This window comes from Ranitomeya imitator, chromosome 8, assembly GCF_032444005.1.
Source record: "Ranitomeya imitator isolate aRanImi1 chromosome 8, aRanImi1.pri, whole genome shotgun sequence".
In the NCBI taxonomy this organism is placed as follows: domain Eukaryota; kingdom Metazoa; phylum Chordata; class Amphibia; order Anura; family Dendrobatidae; genus Ranitomeya; species Ranitomeya imitator.
Window position 1 is genome coordinate 205,789,168 of NC_091289.1, and position 20,335 is coordinate 205,809,502.

General features: G+C 46.5%; 1 protein-coding gene across 2 annotated transcripts in view; it reads right to left on the reverse strand.

The window, feature by feature from the left end:
• LOC138647079 (vitamin D3 hydroxylase-associated protein-like) overlaps positions 1-20,335 on the reverse strand; it is a 160,574-nt gene that overhangs the window by 129,541 nt on the left and 10,698 nt on the right. The window contains exon 1 of one of the 2 annotated variants that reach the window (XM_069735898.1): positions 4,434-4,730. The exons of the other annotated variant lie outside the window; for it this stretch is intronic. Within the exon in view, the coding sequence (XP_069591999.1) occupies positions 4,434-4,625 (192 nt within the window). The 5' untranslated portion in view covers positions 4,626-4,730. Of the gene's footprint in view, positions 1-4,433; positions 4,731-20,335 lie in introns of those variants that run through there. 2 annotated transcript variants of the gene reach the window in all.

The following is a 20,335-nucleotide window of genomic DNA, read 5'->3' on the forward strand; positions in this document are numbered from 1 at the left end:
GTCAAACTCGTACAGGTCCATGGGAAGGATGAAGGCGGTCTTTTCTCTGTCCTTCTCACTCATGGGGACCTGCCAATATCCACTGGCCAAGTCTAGAGACGAAAAATATTTGGCCTTCTTCAGGGCGGTCAGTGACTCTTCGATCCGGGGGAGTGGATAGGAGTCCCGGATCGTGCACGCGTTCAGCCGACGGTAGTCTACGCAAAATCTCAGGGACCCATCTTTCTTTTTGACTATCACCACGGGTGCAGCCCATGGGCTCTGGCTCTCCCGCACCACTCCAGCGTGTAGCATAGATTCTAAGAGGCTTTTCACCTCCTGGTATTGTTGAGGTGGTATTTGTCGGTACCTCTCGCGAATAGGGGCAGTATCGCCCGTGGGAATCTCGTGTTGGATACTGGTGGTGTACCCGAAGTCGGTGTCATGCTTTGCAAAGGAGTCTTGGTGTTCTCGCAATAGTCCCTCCACTTGAGACACTTCCTGTTTGGTGTACTGAGACGGGTCCAGTTGCACTTTTTCCAGTAATTTTCGCCCAATATCTTCATCATCTGCTTGAGCATTTATGGCTGAGACAGTTACCGTCCAGCCATCTTCTGTAGACGGGGTGAATTGTAAGGGCCCCATGGGGTTCACTTCTGTGGGTAGAGCATATACTCTGGCAAGTTGCGTGCCAGCTTCGAGGGCTACACCTACGTCTGCGGTGTTGTTCAGCCGGACAGGGACTCTTCCGTTCCTCACGACGGCTAGGGTGCGGGCGACCAGTGGGTTTAGCTTACCCCCACTTGGAGCCCTCGGCTCGATTAACACTTCAACTCCTTCAAGCTGTCGGTTGGTGTTAAGAGGCAGGGAAATGACTGTCTTTTTCAGCGGGCAAAGTAATCCGGGTACAGCGGGGCACTTTAATGGCTGCTAGGGGTAGTTGTTCCTTTGCCATCTGTTGGAGTCCAACGGTCCGGATTACGCGCTGGAACGCCAGACGAGTCGGTTTATGTTTCGTAACTTTCTGCCAGTACTTGGGCCCTTTTCTTGTCAACAGCATAAGATCCAGGTCTTTCAAGATATTCATTCCGATTATTACTGGGGTCTCGGAGCCGAAGCCTTCCTTGACAATGACGATTCCTCGTTTCCCTAGGTCTTGTCCGCAGGCCTTCGTATCCATCCAGGCGACTCCGGTTACTGGAATGGGTAGGTTATTAGCCGCAATTATCTTAATGGCGGTATCTGGATCACAAGCAGTCCTTGGTTTGAGGTACTTTTCATAAAACTGTTCAGAGATCGTGGTCACTTGCGACCCAGTGTCCATCAATCCTTGTACTGCAACTCCCTCCAGAATAACTTCAAGTGTAGGACTACTCGAGGCAAGAGTACTCCGTTGCTGGCTCTGTTTTTCTACACCCCATTCTCTGTCCCCCCCTGCTGCTCGAACCTCAGCTGCAGGGGTGTCTAGTTTAACGGCGGCCATTGTGGTGAGACCTGGCGTGGCGGCTCTGCTCGTGGATGTAGCTGATATTCTGTTCGTCGTGGTAACTGATGGTTTGTTCGTTGAGGACAACGATTCGCCCTATGACGAGGATCACCACATGACCAACACGATCCTGCGGGACGGCTAGGTTGCATCCGCTGGTCTCTCTGTTGTTCTAGTGTTAACTGTGACACCTGTTGCTGTAAATCTGCTACCATCTGTTTCAGCTCCTCGGTGTCACTGTTGGGCTGTTTAACGTCTAATATGGATCTGCACGCAGCGCTTTGAGTCCCCACATCCATGACGGGTCCCCTAGAACTTTCTATGGCTTCCTGCTTGACTTCAGCGAAGGTGAGAGTCGGCGTCATCCGAATCAAGTCCTGTAGCGTACGGTTAAGATACTGGTCTCTCAGCCCTATAACGAATTGGTCTCTCAGTACCAGGTCACGAGGAGCTATAGTAGCCAGTTGTTCCCCTTTTGCCCAGACTTGTTCAAGGAGTACCTGAAGGGCATTTGCATATTGGGGGATGTCTTCCCATTCAAGCTGTGTCCGTCTAAAGAACAGGTATCGCAGTGTTCCCTGGTACGTAGTAGGTCCATAGGTCTTTTCCAGCACCCGCACCAAGTCCTCCAACGTACGCTGCCCCCTGACCGTCTCCAGTCTGACTGTCGTCCATGCCTCCCCCTCTAGCGTCAGTACCGCCATTTCTGCCAAGGTCTTAGGGTCAATATTATACATTTCTCCCAGTATCCGCACTTGTTCCGCCCATTCTGGTACGGGGTAGTTTCGCCCGCCAAACTTCCTGACATGGTTTACAATGGACACCGGCGGCGGTTTCTGCCTGTACACTGGGTGGGAATCCTGCTGGGCACAGATCCTGCCGACTACGCCAGATGAAGTGACCGAGGGCAAGGTCGCCCATGTATATCCATGATCTGGCCCAGCAAAACTTCCACACTCAGATTCTATTTTAACAATCGTATCTTTACTGTTATACATTTTCCTTAACACAGCGGAACACAATAATATACAGTACAAAATATGCCGATTCACAGAGATAACGTGTAATAACAAACTGTCCCTCACTTTCCCTATCCACACGTTACCAGTTCCTTTGCTCCAGGAGATTATCTTCCCACGTCGCAGGCCTGTCTGTCTGCAGGGGGACGCTCCAGCCGAAGAGAAAAACAACAGGGATTGAACAAAACTCCGTCTCTCAGGTCCAGACTGTAGTCCTTGGGGTTCAACAGGTAAGGGTGGAAGGTTCGGCCTCTCAACAGAGGACCCGCTTACAGTTCATGGGCTCCAGGGTCTGTGAAGATGTCACCGTTGGGTGCTCCGCAGTGTGGGAGCTGGGAACAATCTGGATGTCAGCTTCCAAGAGATAGCGGTCATCCAGGCAATCTTCTATATCGCCTCTACAGGAGGACGCCAGCACACACCGACCTCTCTCTGCACACACCAGTTTCCCGGGCTTTCTCTTTTCCTCCCCTTCCTGTTCACATGACATCACAGGGGGAAGTTTTGCCAATACAGTTTGTCCCTCTGTAATCACATTTGGCATAGGTATAACTTCTGGCCACACGGGGGCAGTGTCTGTCACAGATTCTATGTCAATGATAACAGAACAGTCACAGCCGGCCAGCTCACTACAAGCACACTGATGATGAAGCAAGTAATGAGGAGTGACGAGCACACTGATGAAGGAGCGAGTGATGAGCAGTGATGAGCACATTGATGATGGAGCGAGTAATGAGCAGTGACGAGCACACTGATGATGGAGCGAGTGACGAGCAGTGACGAGCACACTGATGATGGGGCGAGTGACGAGAAGTTATGAGCACACTGATGATGGAGCAATTAATGAGCAGTGATGAGCACACTGATGATGGAGCGAGTGATGAGCAGTGATGAGCACATTGATGATGGAGCGAGTAATGAGCAGTGACGAGCATACTGATGATGGAGCGAGTGACGAGCAGTGACGAGCACACTGATGATGGGGCGAGTGACGAGAAGTTATGAGCACACTGATGATGGAGCAATTAATGAGCAGTGATGAGCACACTGATGATGGAGCGAGTGACGAGAAGTTATGAGCACACTGATGATGGAGCGAGTGAAGAGCAGTGACGAGCACACTGATGATGGAGCGAGTAATAAGCAGTGACGAGCACACTGATGATGGGGCAAGTGACGAGAAGTTATGAGCACACTGATGATGGAGCAAGTAATAAGCAGTGATGAGCACACTGATGATGGGGCGAGTGACGAGAAGTTATGAGCACACTGATGATGGAGCGAGTGATGAGCAGTGACAAGAACACTGATGATGGAGCTAATAACGAGCAGTGATGAGCACTGATGATGGAGTAAGAAACGAGCAGTGACGAGTACATTGATGATGTAGCGAGTAATTAGTAGTGGCGAGCACGATGATGATGAAATGGAGTGAGTAATGAGTAGTGAAGAGAACACTGATGATGGAGCAACTAATGAGCAGTGACGAACACACTGATGAAGCGAGTAATGAGCAGTGTTGAGCACACTGATGATGGAGCAAGTGATGAGTAGTGAGGAGCACACTGATAATGGAGCAAATGACAAGTAGTAACAAACACAGCGATGATGGATTGAGCAACAAGCAGTGACGAAAACACTGATGATGGAGCAAGAAACGAGCAATGACAAACACACTGATGGAGCGATTAACGAGAAAACAGATGAAGTGAGTAACGAGCACTGATGCTGGGGTTAGTGACGAGCACACTGAGTCTGCAGCGAGTGACGAGCACGCTGATCATGGAGTGAGTAACGAGCAGTGACGAGCACGCTGTTGATAGAGCTTCACGTAATTTCTATAGTTGGTGTGTGAGAAACACACCAAATAAGTGACTCTGCTGCGCAGCTGCGGTGATCGTGGCCCAGAGCTGACGTCAGCACCCAGGCGTCCTCGCTCGCCTACCTACCTCTTTCTTGTAGTCTGCAGTGCGTCTTTCCATCAGGTGCAGGGCTTCTTCCCGACGTTTCTGTGCCCGCTCGATCTTCACCTTACTGCGTAGTTGAGTATAACATCTCAAGACAATGGTGGACAACACGAAGCAGCAGAACGAGGAGAGCAACAAATGATTAACAGCGAATTCCAGCAACAACCAAAACATGTTGACGGTGGGGCTGCTGACCGAGCAGCAAGTGATTCACGGGACAAACGGTCAGGGAGATGCGGCACCGTTCATGGTTGCAGGGTGACAGCAGAGAATACATTCAGCCTCTCCTACAACAGCTGTGAGGATGGATCAGAACTCCTATCAGATACCAATTCTAGCATCGGACACTGGATCACCACTTCCCAAAATAGAAGCTCACGGGGAAGAGCGCCAAAATCCAGGAAAGAGCTTAACCCCTCAGCTGATGGGAACTCATCACAAAACTGAGACCCCCGCAAGAAAGAGGGAGAGGGAGAGTGAAGGAAAAGTCAGCTCACCGAAATGCCTTGCACCTTGTCTGCAAAGTTCATCCACATGGAGCCGTCCCAGTCTAAGGCCGGTTTCACATTTGCGGTTGTGTCCGCAGCGTTTCTGACATATACATCCGCATGCGTCTTGATTTCCTATCTTTAACATTGTAGACGCAGGTTCATGTGTTTGCATGCAATCGCCCGCAGTTGCTTACGCATGCGTCTTTTCGCAATGTGCGGCTGGGAGCGGCTAACGCACCATGCTGCATTTTTTGTGGTGGCAAATTTCCACCGCCGTATGCATGTGGACGCTTGAGGAAGGAGTGCGTCAAATACACGCATTACAGTCTATGGGAAGGTATGCGCACGCAAGTACATGTGTACAATTGCGTTTGTGTACGCATGCATTTTTATGAGTAAACATGTCTATGAACATGTTTTAAGCCACCCCCTAAACAAACCTTATAAAAGAAGGTGTGGGCAGAGGAAGTCCAGTAGTCTCAAGACTCTGGAAGCGATACAAGCATTGCAGCCTCAAGTGCGGAAGATTCCTACAAATGTAAGTATACAGGCTGTATGTCTGCCTGTCTGTTTTTCTCCCTGCAGTCTGTAATCATTTCTGTCTCTCTTGCAGCATTCCTCATCATGTCTTCCAGTGAAGAGCAGAGCTCACAGAGTGGACAGGAGACTGTAGTGAGCACATTTGCTCCTGATTGGTAAGTATTCACTGTCACTATTACACGTGGCTAAATATTTATTTTTCTTTTTACAGAACCATTCCAGTGCAGATGAGCAGGAGCAGCAGGCTCAGGCCCAAGTTCCGGTGGCAACACGGCGTGTAAGTATTCTTGACTGTTTTTATTTATTCTTGACTATTTTTTTTCTCTTTGCCTTTTTTTTGTTTAAAGTGTTTTATCTTTCCAACATTAATGTCTTTGTTTCATTCCTAGGTTCCACAACGGGAGGAGGAATTCCTTGACGACCTTCTCATCACCCTGGTGCAGGAGTGAGTTCCATTGTGTGACACCCGGGAGCAGCAGCACTCGGACACTGAGGTGATTCGGCAGTTGTGGAATGAGGTGGCCCAAGCGCTGATGGATGAAGGGACAACGCCACGTTACGAGTCAGAAAGTATTGCAGTGTGGTCTGATGCGGCAGTGAACTTGAAGGCCTGGATCACACAACCGTGTGTGATGCGATAAACTCCTTCGAGGTTGTGTGATCCCGGCCTAAAGTGCGCTGTTTAAGAGTTTTTTTTTCCCTATTCACAGTGATCAAAGTCAAAACCCATTGGCGTTCGATGAAGGATCGCTTCAACAAGAACCTGAGACAGGAGATCCAAGTTCGCAGTGGTGCTGCAGCAAGGATAGGGAAATACAAATACTACCGGCTGCTGGCTTTCTTGAGGCCTGTCCTGGCTCAGAGAGCGTCAGTATTTTTGTGTTGTATTCCATTGTGATGTATTCCCTAATCTGAATTTTTCTATTCCACAGGAGTTGGCGCTTTTAAAATTGTTATTTTTTTGGAGTAATGTTTTACTTTTCTTTTCTATTCACATAACCTGGAGCAGCAACCTATAACCTGGATCGTCTTCTGGAGCGGTTCCTCATCGAACTGCCACGGACCAGTCCCAGCCATCCACCAGCGAAGCAGCAAGTGGGCCGGTGTCACAGTCTGGAGAACAGGCAGCTGGTCCTTCAGGTGTTCCCCTGTCCCAGTCCTCTGCCTCTCTTTTGGGGGGCTCTTCCTGCCAGCGGCAGAAGGTCTTGGACAGGTCACTCATGCCCGATTTTATTCACTTGAGCTCGATCTTCCAGAATGGCCTGAAGGTGCTGGGAGATAGACTGGAAAATGGTCTGACCCATATTAAACACACTTTTCCAGGATATCAACCAACGCCTTAACCATCTGGAAGCTGACCTCCAGAGACCAGCACACTACTTTTTTAATAAGATAGAGCAGGGCATGTCGGAACACCTTACTCCTGATCTCCAGCTCAATGTGATGCAGGCCTGCAACGCTGCTTACGTTCAGGCTATGCAGCAGACTCGGTACTTCCAGCAGCCGCAGGTGGTATTTCCACCTGTGCCACAAATTACACACAGCGTTCGGCTAGTGTGCGTCGCGCTAGCGTCGGGCGACGCAGCGGCGACGCACGCGTCATGCACCCCTATGTTTAACATGGGGGACGCATGCGTTTTTGCTTGTTGCGTTTTCCGACACGTGCGTCTTATTTGACGCTAGCGTTGGACCAAGAAAACGCAACAAGTTGCATTTTTCTTGCGTCCGATTTTCGTCAAAAAACGACGTACGCGTCGAAAAACGCAGCGTTTTTGCGTGCGTTTGCACGCGTTTTTCGGTGCGTTGTGCGTCGCGTCGCCGACGCAGCGGCGCACAACGCTAGTGTGAACGTAGCCCAAGCTCAATACTGAGTTCTGCTGCATCTCACTGTATGGCCACCACCGTGCCCAGTCCTGCCGCACACCACTACACCGCCACCACCATGCTGGGTGCTGCAGAAAGCCACTCCACCACCACCACCATGCCGGGTCCTGCTCCTGCATGGCTGTCTACCACCACTACCACTAGGCCGCCTCAAGATCTGAATGACTGTCCACCACCACCAGGCCGGGTCCACATTCTGAACGACCTGTTGACCCCACCACTTCCACCCTCCCAAGGAGACACAAAAAAAGGAAGCTGCCACATAAGACAGGACCAAAAGCTTAAAAGACTTGTGCCAGCAGAAGTGTTGTGCTACTTCCACCCTCACCTCCCAATGTGTCTGTGTTGTCCAGTTTTTCTCGCCCTTCCAATGTGTCTCTCCTGTCCCATGCTTCCACTCCTAATGTGTCTACTTCCATCCTTGACCTCCCAGACCCCACAAGTTTAGATCTTCCCCTGGAACCCCTTCATCATCCACCCATAGCCAATCAGCCCAGCTCCACACACCCCAGGTCTATAACATTTCCCCCTCATTGGTTGGTAAAAGTTAATATAAAAAAAAAATAAATAAATTTGTGTTATTTTCCCTACCACTGCTTGATCTTTGGCTCTTTTGTCACTGTATACACACGCTGTGTTTTTCCACTTCATAGCTCCATGACACACAATCTACTGCTCCTCATTTTTATTTGCTTTAATCAGCAGCTTTGCTTCTTGTGTGTGTAATGGAGCTAGGAGGTGGCAAAAACACAAAGAGGACTGACAATCCTCCAAAAATATATATTAACCCCTTTACCCCCAAGGGTGGTTTGCACGTTAATGACCGGGCCAATTTTTACAATTCTGACCACTGTCCCTTTATGAGGTTATAACTCTGGAGCTTCAACGGATCCTGGTGATTCGGACATTGTTTTCTCGTGACATATTGTACTTCATGATAGTGGTAACATTTATTTGATAGTACCTGCGTTTATTTGTGAAAAAAATGAAAATTTGCCGAACATTTTTAATATTTTGCAATTTTCCAACTTTGAATTTTTATGCCCTTAAATTACAGAGATGTCACACAAAATACTTAATAAGTAACATATCCCACAGGTCTACTTTACATCAGTACAATTTTGGAACCAAAATTTTTTTTGTTAGGGAGTTAATGGGGGTTTTAACCAGCGATTTCTCGTTTTTACAACACCAATATTTTTTAGGGACCACATCTTATTTGAAGTCATTTTGAGGGGTCTATATGATAGAATATACCCAAGTGTGACACCATTCTAAAACCTACACCCCTCAAGGTGCTCAAAACCACATTCAAGAAGTTTATTAACCCTTCAGGTGTTTTACAGGAATTTTTGGAATGTTTAAAAAAAAATGAACATTTAACTTTTTTTCACAAAAAAATTATTTCAGCTCCAAATTGTTTTATTTTATCAAGGATTACAGGAGACATTGGACTCCAAAAGTTGTTGTGCCATTTGTTGTGAGTACGTTGATACCCCATATGTGGGGATAAACCACTGTTTGGGCGCAAGGGAGAGCACGGAAGCGAAGGAAAGGAGCGCCGCTTGACTTTTCAATGCAAAATTGACTGGAATTGAGATGGGACGCCATGTTGCGTTTGGAGAGCCCCTGATGTGCCTAAACATTGAATCCCCCACAAGTGACACCATTTTGGAAAGTAGACCCCCTAAGGAACTTATCTAGAGGTGTGGTGAGCACTTTGACCCACCTAGCGCTTCACAGAAGTTTATAATGCAGAGCCGTGAAAATAAAAAATCTTTTCTTTCAAAAAAAATTATTTTTCAGCCCCCGGTTTTGTATTTTCCCGAGGGTAAGAGAAGAAATTGGACGCCAAAAGTTGTTGTCCAATTTGTCCTGAGTACACTGATACTCCAAATGTGGGGGGAACCACCATTTGGGCGCACGGCAGAGCTCGGAAGGGAAGGAGCGCTGTTTGGAATGCAGACTTAGGCTTTGTGCACACGTTGTGGATGAGGCTTAGGAATTTCTGGTGCGGATTCTGCCTCTCCTGGCAGAAAACGCACCTGTGGATTTGTCGCGTTTTTTGAGCGGTTCCGCAGCATTTTTTGTGCGTTTTTGCTGCGGTTTTCTTGTGGATTTGCTGCGTTTTTTACCCCAGCGGTTTTCTATAATGGAATGGGTACAAAAACGCTGCAGATTCACAAAAAAGAAGTGACATGCTATTTCATTTAATCCGCAGCGGATTTTCCACAAAGTGTGCACAGCATTTTTTTTTCTCATTGATTTACATTGTACTGTAAATCAACTGCGGATCTGCAGCGTTTCTGCACCTCAAAAAACGCTGCGGATCCACAGAGAATCTGCAATGTGTGCACATCCCCTAAATGATAGAGTAGATATGTCCATATTCTTATGAAAAAAGAGGCCGACGTACAGCGAAGAGGCAGACCACGGAGCATGGGGAGATTTGTTACATGTGATTCCTTGCTTCTTTTTTTTTTTTAAGTAAAGGTACCGTCACACTGAACGATATCGCTAGCGATCCGTGATGTTGCAGCGTCCTGGCTAGCGATATCGTTGAGTGTGACAGGCAGCAGCGATCAGGATCCTGCTGGGAGATCGTTGGTCGCTACAGAAAGTCCAGAACTTTATTTCGTCGCTGGATCTCCCTGCAGACAGCGCTGAATCAGCGTGTGTGACGCCGATCCAGCGATGTCTTCACCGGTAACCAAGGTAAACATCGGGTTACTAAGCGCAGGGCCGCACTTAGTAACCTGATGTTTACCCTGGTTACCAGCGTAAAAGTAAAAAAAAAACAAACACTACATACTTACCTTCCACTGTCTGTCCTCCGGCGCTCTGCTTCCTGCACTGTGAGCGCCGGCCAGCCGGAAAGCAGAGCGGTGACGTCACCGCTCTGCTTTCCGGCCGCTGTGCTCACAGTGCAGGAAGCAGAGCGCCGGAGGACAGACAGCAGAAGGTAAGTATGTAGTGTTTGTTTTTTTTTTACTTTTACGCTGGTAACCAGGGTAAACATCGGGTTACTAAGCGCGGCCCTGCGCTTAGTAACCCGATGTTTACCCTGGTTACCGGCATCGTTGGTCGCTGGAGAGCTGTCTGTGTGACAGATCTCCAGCAACCAAACAGCGACGCTGCAGCGATCCGGATCGTTGTCGTATCGCTGCAGCGTCGCTTAGTGTGACAGTACCTTAAGGCTAGTATGATAGTACTTGGATATCATCACGGCATCCAGGTAGATAATGTAAAGTTTAGTGATATCTGAAAATCTCTTCCCGAATGATCACCCAGTGCGTTAAGTACATACAATCAGCGTCGGACTGGAGCACCTTTGGCCCACCAGAGAAAATCATTCTTGGGGCCCACTATGTAGCTACATAGAAATAGATACAAGACCACCAGTTGTGCGGTAAAAAGCGCTAATATCAGGGTATAATATAAGGTAGTTCACGTCTTAATAATGTAGCAAGGGTTGGGGTAGCCCCCTCACAGAATATAATGTAGCCCCCTCATAAAATATAATGCAGTCCCCTCTCATAGAATATAATGCAGCACCCCACAAAATATAATGCAACCCTCTCAGGTATGACGCAGTCCCCACCATAGAATATAATGTAGCCCCCCATAGGGTATAATGCAACCCCCCTCATATAGTATAATGCCACCCAGCACAGAATATATTGTAGTCCCCTGAGAGAATGCAGCCCCACCACAGAATATAATGCAGCACCCCCATAGAGTATACTGTAGCCCCCTCATATAGTATGATGTAGCCCCCATAATATTATGTAGTCCCCTGAGAGAATAATGCAGCCCCACCACAGAATATAATGCAGCCCCCCATAGAGTATACTGTAACCCCTCATATAGTATGATGTAGCCCCCCATAATATAATGTAGTACCTTGAGTATAATGCAGTCCCCCCACAGAATAAAATTTAGCCCCCCTTGGCCGTATTTAGAGTTTCTGCTGCCCTAGGCACTTTTAGTGCTGCCTCCCCCATTGTTGAGTATGACACTATCGGCAGTGACTTTGGTAAGAATCGCTGATGTGAAAGTCGCCTTTTGCAGCAGATCCAGCAGTTTTTCTGCATCTGCCGCGTAACGGATCACTTATGGCAACACTGCGTTCGGCCTCAGTCATTCTCTATGGGATTTGCGGCACTTGCCGTGATCTGGCAAATGCGGTACCATACCTCCCAACTTTTGAAGAAGGGAAGGAGGTATAAAGTTTGCGGCGCGCGTAGTGCGCCGCGGCAAATTTTAGGCCACGCCTCTGACTAGACCCATTTCACAACTAGTCACACCCATATCCACGTCCCAACCGCAGCCATTTAGCACTGCTGATCACACTGTTTTATATGCAATAATTATAAACAAAAAAAAATATGGCCACACATGATGCTCAATACTGTATAACGGCCACTGCACATGATGCTCCATACTATATAATGGCCACACATGATGCTCCATACTGTATAATGGCCACACATGATGCTCCATACTGTATAATGGCCCCACAGTGCTCCATACTGTATAATGATCCCACATAATGCTCAATACTGTATAATCACCGCAAATGATGCTCCATACTGTTTAATGACCGCACATGATGCTCCATACTGTATAATGACCGCACATGATGCTCAATAATACTGTATAATGACCGCACATGATGCTTCATACTGTATAATGATCCCACATAATGCTCTATACTGTATAATGACCGCACATGATGCTCCATAGTGTATAACGGCCACACAGTTCTCCATACTGTATAATGGCCACACATGATGCTCCATACTGTATAACGGCCGCACATGATGCTCAATACTGTATAATGACCACAAATGATGCTCCATACTGTATAATGACCGCACATGATGCTCCATAGTGTATAACGGCCACACAGTTCTCCATACTGTATAATGGCCACACATGATGCTCCATACTGTATAATGACCACAAATGATGCTCCATACTGTATAATGACCACAAATGATGCTCCATACTGTATAACGGCCGCACATGATGCTCAATACTGTATAATATCCGCACATAATGCTCAATACTGTATAATGACCACAAATGATGCTCCATACTGTATAACGGCCATACATGATGCTCCATACTGTATAATGATCCTACATAATGCTCAATACTGTATAATGACCACAAATGATGCTCCATACTGTATAACGGCCATACATGATGCTCCATACTGTATAATGACCACAAATGATGCTCCATACTGTATAATGACCGCACATGATGCTCTATACTGTATAACGGCCACAAATGATGCTCCATACTGTATAATGACCCCCCTCCTGTATGCATGGCTCATCTCCCTCCTATCCCATATACATAGCTCATATTACCCCTCCTGTATGCATGGCTCATATTCCCCCCTGCATGGCTCATATTACCCCCTCCTGTATGCATGGCTCATATTCCCCCCTGTATGCATGGCTCATATTCCCCCCTGCATGGCTCATATTCCCCCCTGCATGGCTTATATCCCCCCCTGCATGGCTCATATTCCCCCCTGTATGCAGGCTTATCTCCCCGCTCCTGCTCGGCGCGCCGGCTTATGTCCTCCTTCATCCCCCCCCCGTTCCCCCGTGCCGACATCCCTCGCGCTCTGTCCCGACTCCAGGCGGCGGCGCCGGCGCAGCACCTTCTTCCTGCTTGAGCGGTCATGTGACACCGTTCATTAAGATCATGAATATGCGCATATTCATGATCTTAATGAGCGGTGTCACGTGACCGCTCGTTCAGGATGAGCCGCAGTGCAGACGCCGAGACCATCGCTGGAGCAGGGTGAGTATTCAAGGCGGGCAGGCGAGCGAGCGGGCGGCGGCGGGGGGTGGGGCCCTGGAGCGGGGGGAGGCCCTGCCAGCAGATGCCAGTGCCAGGGCCCACCGGAGGATCCTCCGGTTCCCCGGTGGGCCAGTCCGAGCCTGCATACAATATTGCAATGTTTTTAATGTTTTTTATGCATTTCGTTGTGGTGGGAGGTGGTTACAGAGGGGGGCGTCCCAGAGCTCAGGTATTCCTCTGTCAGCTCCTCTGACACACTGACCCATTGAAGCGCAGTGCAGCACTAAACAGCCATCGTCAGCACTGGCTCGCACACCTTGTTAACCCGTTCTCCAAGCCATGATGTTTTAAGTATCTGAATAAAGCAGGAAGTTTTAAGGACCGGTGAGTGCTATCTAAATCTCTTTTTTGCACACGGAATGTCTTGCTTTTCTGGATGAGCACCCGGAGTCTAGAAGTGCGGTATAACAGAAATCCAACGAAGAGGGTAACAACCGTGCATGTAGAGGTATGCTCTGAATGTGCACAGATGCAGAGACACTGCCCCAAAGCCGGCTAAGCTGAAGACACTAGCAGCGCCACCTAGCGCCAAAATAGCTGCCACCACCACCACTCCTACTGTAACCCCTGCTTGCACCATCACCACCACAGAGACTGCAGCCACTGCTTCACCAGCTATTACACGCAGCCAGGCTACACAAACTGTACTGGTAACCACGCGCAGCTGCACTCAGACCCGCATAGTGGGAACTGATAAGATCTACATCATCCCTGGTATCAGACTAGAGCCTAACATGAGTGAGCGTAGCGTCCAGGTGCTGCAAAAGGAACCCTAGAACCTGAAACACAAAATGACTGTGAATAGTCTCAGGAATCCACACCGCTGCCACCAATATGTCACAGATCGGGGTGACTTTAGGCCAACAGACTGCTATCACATGTGCAGGGGGCTTATCTTAGTTATCCCTCTACTGCTACAATGTGATGGAAAAACACACACAAGGCTATTGACGTCTTAGTTTACAGCAGGGGCTTATTTTAGGTATCCCACTGCTCTTCAATATACCATGAACTGCAGGGATTTATGTATATCCCGCTTACAGTTCCACTTGAAACTTGCAGCTCTCTGGCGCCCCCTTACTCTCAGGTCAGTCTAGGTACTGCACCTAGGGTAATTAGCCGTCAGAAAGGCTGCCTGCTATGTACTGGCTATTCGGCACGCTGCAGCGACACGATAAACTACTCCCACTCAGGTAGGAACAATAATTATCAACGCTGCAGTCGCTACAATGACTCCCAACTACCCAGTACAAAGGTATGCTGCCACCAGCTTCGATTAAACGGGTCTGAAGCCAAACCAAAACAGTAGCGTAATTCCCTTCAGAAGACTTACGGTACGTTTTAGGGCAGAAGAACGAATCTAGTATTAAATATTATGCTCCATCAAAGGTTTAAGGCAGTGTTTATAAAAAGTCATATAAAGATGTTACGATATGAGACAATTGAAAATATGTACAAGGTAATTATAAAAATAACAGGGGTTAAATGAGAAATTAACACTTACATGTGTTCAGGACCTTGCAGGCAACCAGGCTAGTTCCCATATGTCCCAATGCATTAGGACTGGCAGTCAGGCTCCTCAGGTCAAAACTAAATGCTGGGGGTCTGGCAGAAACTTATAAACCGCAGCCTGTGACATCACCAACAGGGCTGGCTTACCCAGACCCTCCTATCTCTTCAGTCTTACTAGATTTAACACAAGTTTGTCTAATGCCTGTATCTCCGCTACAGAACATGTCAGGATCATAACACACCCAGCATTCATCTTGTATTAAGATTTGCTCTCCATAGATACTAAATTCAGGCTAGTAGGGACACTCAGTTCCAGAGAAATTTGTACTCTGTCCCTGTTGGACTTGGAGGCTCCTGCTTACAGGGATGGATAGATGCGCCAATGGACTTTAGCAATATGTACTCATTATTTTCCAAGCCTAAATCGTTGGCCCAATATCTTGCAATATTAGGACAATGGACTTCATGTTTTACAAGGGAGATCCAACCAGTTTAAGCTGGTACAACTGTCTATGCATCTATACCGATCGTAAAAATTCCTATAGGAGGGGCATGAGGGATTTGGGAGCTGAAAGTCAGGAATGCAGCAAGAAGTCATAAAAGCTCTTCTACACATACATTCAGAAACAAAGGGAGCCAGAGAGAGAAGGGGGAGGGGGGGTTAGCCCGCAGCTACAAAATCATATTATATTTCATACAATATGGTGACAAATAGTTACCAATTTCAAAAGTTTGGTTTTACCTGGCCAGGTAATCATTTACCGTTCATCATCAAGTTTGATCGTTTACAGAACTGTGAATCATGAACTGTGCATGATCAGGAACTTTCCATTTGTAAATAGCTTGCACCTTCTTAAAGGTGCTTCCTACTGGTTTAAAAATAAGCTTTTAAGAGACTGTTTCTAATATTGCTGTGAAAGTTGTTTTGTTTTACAGAGACCTGAAGAAAAACCCGTTTGGCTCGGCAGGATTTCGGGTCTGGATACACGCATTGTAGCCCGCCCAAGACCAACGTTGGGGGTTAATGACGGGTCCCTCGCATCGTTGCTGCTGTTCTAAAGTATTTATTGACTTGAGTATTAAATTGCACTACCTCAGTATTAAAAGACTTGAAAGTTGTTTGCACCCTTAAAGGGAATGTTGACTTGCTGCACTTTGCTGAACGAATATCCAAAGTTAGTTAAAGTTGTACTTTACATGCTAGAAAATTAAATATATTAGTGAGTTAATGTAGTGAATAAGAATAAAAATTGAAACTTGAACTTAGATAACGTGTGTGCAGAAAGTAGTGAAAATGTCTACTGTTGCACTTTTGAATCAGATGGACTTGATGTAGTATACCCGTAGAAGTAGTCTCCGTTGCTGGGAAAGTTCTGCACTTTGAATAAACATAAAGTTAGCTTTGCACTTGAAGCCTTAAGAGTTACTATACCCATAGCAGGTAATAGCTTTTCATAGTTAATTATTGTACTGTTCTTTATTGCTAAAAGTAGGCCTACAAGTAGTACACACACTAGTGGGTCCACTACAGTAACAGCAGACATGTTAGATCAGGAATTAAGTAGGTCTACTCATAGTAACATAGTAACATAGTTAGTAAGGCCGAAAAAAGACATTTGTCCATCCAGTTCAGCCTATATTCCATCATAATAAATCCCCAGATCTACGTCCTTCTACAGAACCTAATAATTGTATGATACAATATTGTTCTGCTCCAGGAAGACATCCAGGCCTCTCTTGAACCCCTCGACTGAGTTCGCCATCACCACCTCCTCAGGCAAGCAATTCCAGATTCTCACTGCCCTAACAGTAAAGAATCCTCTTCTATGTTGGTGGAAAAACCTTCTCTCCTCCAGACGCAAAGAATGCCCCCTTGTGCCCGTCACCTTCCTTGGTATAAACAGATCCTCAGCGAGATATTTGTATTATCCCCTTATATACTTATACATGGTTATTAGATCGACCCTCAGTCGTCTTTTTTCTAGACTAAATAATCCTAATTTCGCTAATCTATCTGGGTATTGTAGTTCTCCCATCCCCTTTATTAATTTTGTTGCCCTCCTTTGTACTCTCTCTAGTTCCATTATATCCTTCCTGAGCACCGGTGCCCAAAACTGGACACAGTACTCCATGTGCGGTCTAACTAGGGATTTGTACAGAGGCAGTATAATGCTCTCATCATGTGTATCCAGACCTCTTTTAATGCACCCCATGATCCTGTTTGCCTTGGCAGCTGCTGCCTGGCACTGGCTGCTCCAGGTAAGTTTATCATTAACTAGGATCCCCAAGTCCTTTTCCCTGTCAGATTTACCCAGTGGTTTCCCATTCAGTGTGTAATGGTGATATTGATTCCCTCTTCCCATGTGTATAACCTTACATTTATCATTGTTAAACCTCATCTGCCACCTTTCAGCCCAAGTTTCCAACTTATCCAGATCCATCTGTAGCAGAATACTATCTTCTCTTGTATTAACTGCTTTACATAGTTTTGTATCATCTGCAAATATCGATATTTTACTGTGTAAACCTTCTACCAGATCATTAATGAATATGTTGAAGAGAACAGGTCCCAATACCGACCCCTGCGGTACCCCACTGGTCACAGCGACCCAGTTAGAGACTATACCATTTATAACCACCGTCTGCTTTCTATCACTAAGCCAGTTACTAACCCATTTACACACATTTTCCCCCAGACCAAGCATTCTCATTTTGTGTACCAACCTCTTGTGCGGCACGGTATCAAACGCTTTGGAAAAATCGAGATATACCACGTCCAATGACTCACCGTGGTCCAGCCTATAGCTTACCTCTTCATAAAAACTGATTAGATTGGTGACAGGAGCGATTTCTCATAAACCCATGCTGATATGGAGTTACACAGTTATTCTCATTGAGATAATCCAGAATAACATCCCTCAGAAACCCTTCAAATATTTTACCAACAATAGAGGTTAGACTTACTGGCCTATAATTTCCAGGTTCACTTTTAGAGCCCTTTTTGAATATTGGCACCACATTTGCTATGCGCCAGTCCTGCGGAACAGACCCCGTCGCTATAGAGTCCCTAAAAATAAGAAATAATGGTTTATCTATTACATTACTTAGTTCTCTTAGTACTCGTGGGTGTATGCCATCCGGACCCGGAGATTTATCTATTTTAATCTTATTTAGCCGGTTTCGCACCTCTTCTTGGGTTAGATTGGTGACCCTTAATATAGGGTTTTCATTGTTTCTTGGGATTTCACCTAGCATTTCATTTTCCACCGTGAATACCGTGGAGAAGAAGGTGTTTAATATGTTAGCTTTTTCCTCGTCATCTACAACCATTCTTTCCTCACTATTTTTTAAGGGGCCTACATTTTCAGTTTTTATTCTTTTACTATTGATATAGTTGAAGAACAGTTTGGGATTAATTTTACTCTCCTTAGCAATGTGCTTCTCTGTTTCCTTTTTGGCAGCTTTAATTAGTTTTTTAGATAAAGTATTTTTCTCCCTATAGTTTTTTAGAGCTTCAATGGTGCCATCCTGCTTTAGTAGTGCAAATGCTTTCTTTTTACTGTTAATTGCCTGTCTTACTTCTTTGTTTAGCCACATTGGGTTTTTCCTATTTCTAGTCCTTTTATTCCCACAAGGTATAAACCGATTACACTGCCTATTTAGGATGTTCTTAAACATTTCCCATTTATTATCTGTATTCTCATTTCTGAGGATATTGTCCCAGTCTACCAGATTAAGGGCATCTCTAAGCTGGTCAAACTTTGCCTTCCTAAAGTTCAATGTTTTTGTGACTCCCTGACAAGTCCCCCTAGTGAAAGACAGGTGAAACTGCACAATATTGTGGTCGCTATTTCCTAAATGCCCAACCACCTGCAGATTTGTTATTCTGTCAGGTCTATTAGATAGTATTAGGTCTAAAAGTGCTGCTCCTCTGGTTGGATTCTGCACCAATTGTGAAAGATAATTTTTCTTGGTTATTAGCAGTTACTCGTAGTAACAAAGGTCAAATCCCAGCTCGTTACAGGGATTAAAAATGTCAATAATTGCTGTTACCTGTTTAAATTGCTTGCTTACATTTGTTACAGGTTTAAATGGACAATAGGGTAATGGACAGTGAATTACTCAAAAACTGTATTTATACATAGTTGGCACCCTCAAGGTGCACCCTGGATCTACCCACTTGCCGGCGTGGGTAGGGCCTTGTTTGCTTGTTTCTTCACAGACCCGAAGCAAAACCATCTGGCGTGGTGAACCCTGGGTCTGGATATGCCTTGTAGCTCGCCAAAGACTACGTTGGGGGTTCATGACGGGTCCCTCGCATCGGTACTTTCATTTATAAACAAAGACACCCAGGTATAAAACCAGATGTACTTTTGTAAACTTGTTTTTGCAACGTTTAAGCCAAATATACCTCCCACCCATAAAGGGAAGCCAAAGTTTTATACCTCTTCTAATGTCTTTCAAAATGTTTGCATTATTTAACATGTAACTGTTGTTTTCTTTTCCCAATCTGGGAGTACTGGATTTAATGGGGGAAGGGGGGGGGGGGGAGAGTGTGGCGCCCCAGGTTCCTGGTCATCACAGTAGCATTGCTTTCCTCATGGGGAGAGTGATGTTACGTTTGGAAGTGATTAAGGAGATCTTTTATCAGGTAACCACAATGCATACAACATGTTCACACTCCAGACCAGAAGGGGGAGCTCTAAGCCTAGTTTAGGGTGAACTCCCCTATAAATACATCCTGATCTGGAGGGAAAGGATGGAGTTTCAGTTCAGAAAGTGAGAGACACAGAAGAGAGCAGACCGACAGAGTGTCAGAAGGTCTGAAGGGGCCTGTAGTCTGAAGTACTGCAGCCCCTGGAGGAAGAGACATACAGAAAGTCGAACATTGTTCAGTGAGTGTGCAGGAGAGCGAAGCACAGGAGAGGATATCAGGGGAGACCAGCTAAGAGCAAGCTGCCTCCTTCTGAGGTGCAGATAACTGGTAGCCGGACCACCAAGGTTGTAAGAAACTCTACGACTTACAGCAGAGACCAGCAGGACAGCTGAACTGCAAGTTATCTGTCCCCACACACACTTGAAGACACGGTGACACATTTAGAGCTTGGGGCTTGCTAGAGTCCATATAAACAGGCCCAAGTCACCAGTCATACGAGTTTTGTCCTATCCTATACGGGGGACAGAGAGAGAACATCTGTGAGGACCTTATATGAAGCCGTAGGCAGTAAGGAACTACAACACCACCACGCTAGAGGAAGGCTTTTAACTCCACTTGGTAAAGGGGAATCTGGATTCTCTTCCAAGTCAGGCGGACCCTGCCTGCCCTGTGATCTGGTGCCCTGGACTGCAACTGCCTGAAGTGTACAGTAAACAAGGTAAAGGGACTGCAAACCTGTGTCCTCGTTCTTTACTGCGCCATTCACCATCTTCCATCTACACAACGGGAGCCCTGGGGACATACTTCACCTGTGGGAAGTTATACCATCTATCTGCCATAACATCACTCCAGAGGACCCCTTAAAGCAGTGTCGGTCCCCACTGAACGAATACGCTGTACGGGGGAGAGGTAGGGGA